At 32.5% G+C, this 8,418-nt stretch overlaps 1 protein-coding gene across 1 annotated transcript; it reads right to left on the reverse strand.

Annotated features, from left to right (window-relative positions):
• Positions 1-3,884: 3,884 nt before the first annotated feature.
• Positions 3,885-8,200, reverse strand: LOTGIDRAFT_236369 (hypothetical protein). The gene is made up of 9 exons (XM_009067174.1): positions 8,156-8,200; positions 7,729-7,939; positions 7,248-7,427; positions 6,694-6,822; positions 6,246-6,390; positions 5,730-5,886; positions 5,349-5,499; positions 4,802-4,939; positions 3,885-4,494 (listed from the first exon to the last, which is right to left on the reverse strand). The coding sequence occupies exons 2-9, from the start codon at positions 7,919-7,921 to the stop codon at positions 4,301-4,303; spliced, it is 1,287 nt and encodes a 428-aa protein (XP_009065422.1). The 5' UTR covers positions 7,922-7,939; positions 8,156-8,200; the 3' UTR covers positions 3,885-4,300.
• Positions 8,201-8,418: the final 218 nt, after the last annotated feature.

Genomic DNA, 8,418 nt, shown 5'->3' on the forward strand with positions numbered 1-8,418 from the left:
ATCAACGCCACCCTAGGGTTAAACTATCTGTTTTTTTTCTGAGTACTTTTGATACCTTGAAAATTTATGTTAATATTTTAGTGCTGTTTTAGGATGATGTCATAATATAAATAATCACTGCTTGTCTGCATGTTGATTACGGCCTGGAAGCCATGACAGTTTCTGTTGAAATGTAGGGAACCTGTATATCTAGGGAGAACTCAGAGATTGAGCTCTTTTATGTAGTAAAATATATATTAAGGCAAATACAATAACAAAACATTTTCACTGTTAAGATAATCCCTACTGACACTGGCTGAATAACAACATGTTTCAGGTTCTGTATTAATATTTCTATGAAGGCAACTATACACATAGCTGTAATTTAAACCTATCAGCTGGTAAATCGTTAAAACATGGAGGAAAATGTTCACGGACTAGATTTTATGTGAACTTCATGCTAAGTTACAATGAGAAAATAAAATATTAATAAAAACAAAGTAAAAATCTTGTATAATGTAAATTAAATTATATTATAAGGCAAATCAAAAACATAATCAGGGACAAAATGAAATGTAAATATTGGAATTTTAATTTTCTTGGATTATTTTTTTTTTTAAATTCTATGAAATCAAAATATATGTTGTTAAATACAGAATAGAAACAAATGGCAACTTATAATGAAAAACTTTTCAAAGATGATATTTCATTGAATTTCACTTGTTCATGGTAGTATATCTGAAATGATTTTTAATTATCACAGTTTTTTTTTTTCTTTTAATTTATGGTTGCCATACTGTGTTTCTTGTTTTGCAATAAATAAAACTACACAATAGTTCAAATAAGTAATTTATTTTGGTTTTTGGAGTCAGTCTTTGTTAAAACTGGACTCAAGAGTCAAAAACTGAACATAATGGTCCACAATTTATTTTACTGAGAGAAAGATTAGGAAGGTACACAATTTCAATGGTTTAATTCAACTGTAGCCTGGTTCTGAATTTGACCCACCACATCTTTATAATGTCAATCTATTACAAACTTTGTACTAATACCTTGACTGTAATAGCCATTATTCTTGTATCACGGAATGGAGCCTGAGAATACTGCTAATTTTAGTCCCTTACAGAAACGCTGTAAAGAGTATGGCTTTGTGCTCACAGACTTTCTGTCGAGTATTCTGATTGGCTGTATTCGTCTATGTACACTCCATTCCAATTGCTTTACAAACTTTTATGACACAAGAAAGGCCACCTTTGTGCTGAGAGAAATCTTAATGCAGTAAATTTATTAGCCAATCAGATTCTTGAATTTATTTAATTAAGATCACCATGAACTCTTTAATATCATGGCTTAAGAAATTCATTGTTAATGTTTTTTCACATTATTTAGGTAAATTTCAAGGCTTCAACATATATCTAACCTCCTACCGCCACACCCGATATGTTTTTGTCGCATATTGCCTTTGTCACATTTCAGTGAAGATAATAAATAAATCATAATATTGTAAATATAAAAAATCTGTAAATTTATAACTTTTAGTTTCATCTTGTTACAAAAATATCTTCCTTTTAAGAGATTGTAGAGAGGTTTTCTAATTATTTTATGTGTATTGGCGACACAGATGGCATCAATTTGCACCCTTCCAATTGCACGTCTGTGGTTCCTGCAATTCCACCAAAATTGAGTGTTCGATGATGTCACAAACTGGGAAATATGCTTTATCACATAAGGCCCTTAATGATTAATGACGTTATAAAACACCTAGTTTTTATGGAATTGCAGAAACTGCAGACATCAGATTGAAAATTGGAAGGTGTAAATTGATGCTTTCAGTGTCCCTAATTCACATAAAGATTGTAGAAAACCTGTTTACAATTCCTTTAAATTCAAGGTCTACTATGATAATAACCATAGTGAAGGTATATCATCTTTTCAACCATGCCCTTCATCAGTAAACCATTAGACTGGTTCATTATATCTAAATAGCTTCGTATGAGGAGTCAATCTTTTGGAGAGTGTACACAGCTAGAAATTTTTTTTAGATTTTGAAATGCTGAATAAATGTAAGAATATTGTCATTTATTACAAGATGTATATAAATATGTGAAATATATTGAAATTCATCAGCTTGTTTTAGATCCATCTTCTCATTGTTCAGATATTGCGAACTGTGATTTATACCTTGACTGCAATAGGCACGTTTCTGGTATCACAAAAGTTTGTAAATGCAGGTATTTGGTTGGATTGTATGCTACCGAATACAGGCAGTCAGAGACCTTGATGGGAAGTCTATACAATAAGCCAAAATGATTACAAAGGCTCTGATTGGCTGTATTCTGTGGCAATCTATCCAATCAATCACTGCTTCTGTGATATAAAAAGGTGGCTATTGCAGTCAAGGTATAAAACACAGTTGGTAATAGTTGAACATTTTGAGGCTTGTTCTAGAAATAATAACCTACAATCTATCTAGTCAGATATCACTATGTTAAAATCTTTGATTGATTCAGTTTTAGTGCTATTTCTCCTTTTAAAACTTGTTTTTCTTTCAGTTTTAGTGCAATTTTAAGTGTTTTTTTTTTAATGCATATATTGTGAGAGGAAAAGACTATAAAAACTTTTTAATAACTGACTTTCAATTCAAATAAAAATAGTTTTTGTTGACTATATTATTATTTAAGTATACCTTGACATATCAGTACAATTTCTAGAACTATTATTAATATATTATTTTACCTTATTGTCCAATTAGGTCACTTGGAATTGTCACAGTTAGATATTAAACGGCCTACCGTGAGAGTTACGCTAATGCTCTGCAGCATATCATGGTATTGAATTGCAGACATAATTTACCATCAACTATATCAATATTGTCACGTTTTCTAAACTTTTTGTTATGTGTATCAGGGACACTAATAGCATCAATTTCTATCAATCAAATTGTCAAGTGGATATCTTTTGTTCTTGCAATAAATCTTAAACAGCCCTTTATGCCGTCACTATTGCAAAAGCTGTTTATATCAAATAAGGCCCTTTGTGATAGTGGCGTAATCTTATAGTTGAATTGTAAGAACCACAGAACCACATTTGAATTCTGCAAATTGATGCTACCAGTGTTCCTGATACATATAAATAGGTCAGAAAACCCCCCTACATAACGCTCATTCTCAATACTTATCAAATATCATGATGTAAAATAAATTTGTAGTTTTCTATATAATCAATATCATTGTTAATTTTCACTGTAAGTTCTATAATAATTAATACAAGCACAATGTACTGGCTGGAATGTCTATAAGCTATAAGTTAACAAGCTAAGCTATGGGATAAGTGGCTATGCTATAAGATAACTGGCTATGCTATAAGATAACTGGCTATGCAATATTATTATTATTATGTATATTTGAATATATGGAATTTTCTTAACAATCACTTATAATAAATGGATGTAAATATTATAAAAGATAATAATAAATAATAGGAAAGTCATGGAGATATTTATAGAGATTTTTGGGTTGTTGCTGGCAAGATATTACCATTTTTCGTCGCTAGGAATTTGGAGCTCAGATTTTGTGCCAAGAACCAACACAAGTTCTATGTACAGGGGAGGGGAGAACTCATTTCTAACGATTTTGAATCCACACTTAATCAAAATGGTTTTTTTGTGGTTTTCTTCGAAGACACTGCAAATTAATCGATCTCAACTGAACTGAAGAAAGTTTGCTGGGGCTTCATTCTTACTTGGTGGGGCCCAACCCCTGTGGACCCCACCCTCAAAACGGGGCTGAATATTACTACCTTCTCTACAGCAAGTACGTTGATTTAGATTTTTAGAGAGTCTACATATTGGTAAAATTCAGATAGATTTGAGTCTGTTTAGTTGGAAATATATCAAACACCTCAATATAACAAAATGCTTTTTTTCTTGAAAAATGCTGATACAAACAAGAAACCAAACAGAACAGAAAATAATAACCACTAAAAGCTGTAAGAAGATACATGACTTGTGTCAATTGATGTGCCCAAAATTCCATTGCACAGCACTAAAACAAGTGTCACTCAGACATCACTCAGACTGACATTCAAACAGACATCACTCAGACATCTTTTAGTCATCACCCAAGCAGACTCTTAATAAAACAGACATCACCCAGACTGACATTCAAACAAACATCACTCAGAAAGACGTAACCTTTACAGGCATCACTAAGACAGACATCAATCGAACAGCCTTACTCACACAAGATCATTGAAATATGCATCACTCACACAGACAGCACTAAAACCGGCATGACTCAGATAGACGTCCCTTAGATTAGCATCACGGTGGTCTGAATGTAAATCGAGAAATGCCTTCGTTAGTTGAGCTGACAACAATAACTGGTGTGTTACCATCATGGCAGACATCAATACAGTTTATACTGTCACTACACGCTCTGAATCGACAGGTCGGCACCGCAGGATTGAACGTCAACCATGATTCCTCAGTAGCTATGTAATACACCAATACATTGCCTGTAAAATACAACAAAATACACCAATACATTGCAAGTAAAATACAACAAAATATTATGAAATGTAATTAAGCAATTATCCTATAGAGTTTAAAAGGTTTTTCTTTTAACAGAATAAGGACAATCAAGGGTAATAACTGAGTCAAATATCCGCAACTTGGGATAACAATATGGCTTTGGGCTTCCTAGTACCATAAAATTAATAAAATCAAGGAAAATAACTTATTAACTTATAAAGTAATAGCTCCACAGTAAAATGGTGTAATAACGGTCATATTATTTGTAAAATCAGGGGCAATAACTCATACCTGAATTGAGGCCAACTACCAATAATCTGGCTCTACAAGCTAGACATGTTGGAGTAGCAGAGAAAATTTCCAGCTCTGTTTTATTTGGTGTTGTCTGAAATTTCTGATTTCCAACTCTCCAACAAATACTACCATCTCCTAAAATATAAATCATGTTGAATTTACAAAATATTGTTACACACTAAACATATTTTAACAAAAGTTTGTTTGGTTTTGACACATTTTTTTGGCATATATATGCCTTGAGGCAAACAAACTAATTAAGTGACCTCGCTAAACAGGGGCAAGATGTGTCAAAGACTATTCTATTTTCTTTAGACTTTCGACTTAAATTTCATTTGAATACAGTTTATCTCATGCTGCTGACATCCGTTCCTGATGCACAATCCTCATCAGGACAGCTAGTTTTGGAAATGGGGATAACTTTCCAATAAAGGACTTGATGTTTGCTAATTGACTCTTGCTTTATCTCATGGTGCATGGACACATGTTTCTGAAACACAATCCTCATCAGGACAGTTAGTTTTGGAAATGGATAATATCTTACCTAATAAACATAATAAAATATAACCATCAAAATAAATCTGTTTTGTGTAACTTTCAGAAAATTTAGCTACAATTACAGGTCTGCATTGCTGTCTTGTTGTAGAGTTTAGTTTCCACTGGTATAAATTACCTATTACATCTCCCGATATTATCTATAATGGATATAACTGAGTTTTACACCATACTAGTCTGGGCCTAATTTAGGCAATTCAACTCTGTACTCTGCTATACCATAGAATAGTCTAAAAACATTTCTGAATCGGATATTTTCAAAATTATCACATTTTTTTTTTCAATAATGGAACAAAGAAGGTCTTAAATTTTAAAATACATTTTTTTGTGAATGAGTCCATTTTCAAACTGTAATATAAATTCAACCAACCTGATCATTCCAACAGGTGGCAGCACTGATACAAGATTCCTCGTGACCATACAGCTCGTGTAGGACATTCACTGTTTTATCGTGATCAACTTTCCACACTGGCTGTCCGTTTAAAATAGAGGATTCTGCTGCTACCACAAACTTACTACCCCAACAACTACAGACACAGATAAAATTCTATTATTTCAATTTAACTGTAGACTCATATAAATAAAACTGCATTATTCCAAATTAGTGTCAGACAGGCTGATAGCTACAGAAAATCCAAGAAGCAAAAATGGATTGAAATGCAGTTTTACTTTAACTCAATGAGTACAGCTTTTTACATACTTGTCCCCTTATCATCATCAACATAGGAATAATGGATTTAAAAGCTTTTAAGAACCTTACTTCCTACATCACTAGGACCCCTTATATTTCTGAGTCTGAGAATCCCATGGTTATATCTCTTAGCCTAACTCCCTGGAGCCACCAGGGCATTCCCCTCTCCCACCCCTAATAAAAATTGAATCTAACCTAAGATTATTGACAGAGCCCCTGTAGAGAGTTATATTTTTAACTGAGTCAGAAAGAGGGTTGGATACGTGGATACTAGAATCTCTGGAAACGGACACAACAGTATACCCATCAACCCATTCTCCTACTTCCTTCATACTTTCAACTGTAATATAAACATTATGTCATAAAGACTCAATTTCAGCCATAAGTGTCACTTTTCAGAATTAAATTCTGACACTCAACAAACTCAAAAATTTAAAAAAAAATAAGTAATGAGGGTTTAAAATTTAAACAGAAACAAGGCTTCAAATTGTAATGCAGAGTGCCAAAATTGAACAAATACTTATTCAAAATCTATGAGTCAGGGCTAAATAGCAAAAAAAAAAATATACACAAAGTTAACGGAAGTCTATTTGGTAAGAAATATCAAAAATTGGTTTGTGGTCTATAATAACAAAAATCAAACCTGTATTGAGCATGTCAACTGCAGTCACATGACTTCTGTGTCGAGTAAGAAGTTTAAAACGGCCTGGTTCTACCTCATCCTTCCACAATACAACATTACCATCAATATGACCTGATACTAATATATTGTCTGAAAATATACACAGGCAATATACAACACAAAGATAGAAATATCTGAATTTACTAGTTTAACAACTTAGGTTTTTGAGGATCTTTTCAACCAGCTGGTCTTCGGTCAAACCTCTTGGTAATGATTTTACAAGGGTAGTAACTTCAGTTCTCAAGGATCCTGTCCACCACCAACTGATTCTTGGTCAATCCTCTAGGTAATGATTTTACAAGGATAACAAATTTAGTTTTCTATGATCTTGTCTACCAACTGGTTCTTTGTCATATCTCTTAATAATAATATTACAAAGATAACAAGGATCATTTCTAAAAGATTATCTTAAGCCAAATCTATTGTTTCAAGTTACATTTTAATTGATGGAATAATGATGAATGGTCCCAGTTGATGAAGATTGGAAGTGTATTTATAGACTCTTAGAAACGTACCTCGCGATCTGAGAGCTGTACAGGTATTTAGCTGAGAAGGCATCATGACAACCTTTCTTTCTGGTATCCAGTCTCTGACAACTGACATCCGATTATAATCAAAATAAACATCCTTCCAAAAAGTCCAGGGTACATCTTTACAATAGCTATCATTTCTTTTATCTAACAATTCTGGTATTCCTAAAAAATATCAAAAATTAAAAATATATTCAAATAAAGTAACACTACAACATAAACATTATTAGGCCTAGCTATATGCAAATATGGATTCTTGAAAAGGTTGTCAAGTTGACAAACCTAAATACCACAGAAACATTATTAGCCACATGGACTCTCTGAAAGGATTCTGAAAGTTGACAAACGTAAATACTGTTTTATATCTTATGTAATTTTGGTGAAAAAGGTTGAAGACAAGATCACCAGAAAGCTGCCCCATTCACTTGTTTCTCAGTACCGGTATCAACGTATAGACATGTCATACCTGTTAACTGAACCAAATATCTTCTAGGAATTTCATTCAAACATTTTCCTGTCCAGATGTGGAAAGACTTTTCCAGGACGTCAATAATTTCCAACCATAATGTACAAACTTTACCAGAGTTGATTAAAGAATCACCATCACATTTACTTAAAATATAAAACTGCAATTCCTTTGGTAATTTTTGTATCTCCATCTTGCCTTTTATACAATTCTAAAACACAAAATAAATTTTTGTAAAATTCATCATAATTATATGTAAATATAATTCTATTCGTCGTATTCTTAAGATAGGTTCTCGTCAATTAAGACGATGTCATTCTACAAAAATTATATTTTTAGCTAAATTGATATATCAGAAACTTATTTCTTCGAAAATCCTGCTCAGCATACGATTTTTTTTCAGACAAAACACATAAAATGGAAATACTTTCAGATTTTTTTCAAATTTATCGCCATCTTGAGTTTCTTTTTTTTCCCTCTAAAATTGAAGAGTATGGGTCTATTTGTTTTACGCGGTGATTAGGGCTGAACTTGATTCGGAGGATTCAGCTGGTAAATGACTTCGTACTTGATGATACCAAACGTAAATAGACCATTTGGTGTCTATAAGTAACTGATAAGTATAAAGCAAATATGCAACGCCTAATTAAAAGAATAATATTTTTACATAATGAATGATGAGCCCCATTA

Source organism: Lottia gigantea (genome assembly GCF_000327385.1).
Source record: "Lottia gigantea unplaced genomic scaffold LOTGIsca_80, whole genome shotgun sequence".
Classification (NCBI taxonomy): domain Eukaryota; kingdom Metazoa; phylum Mollusca; class Gastropoda; family Lottiidae; genus Lottia; species Lottia gigantea.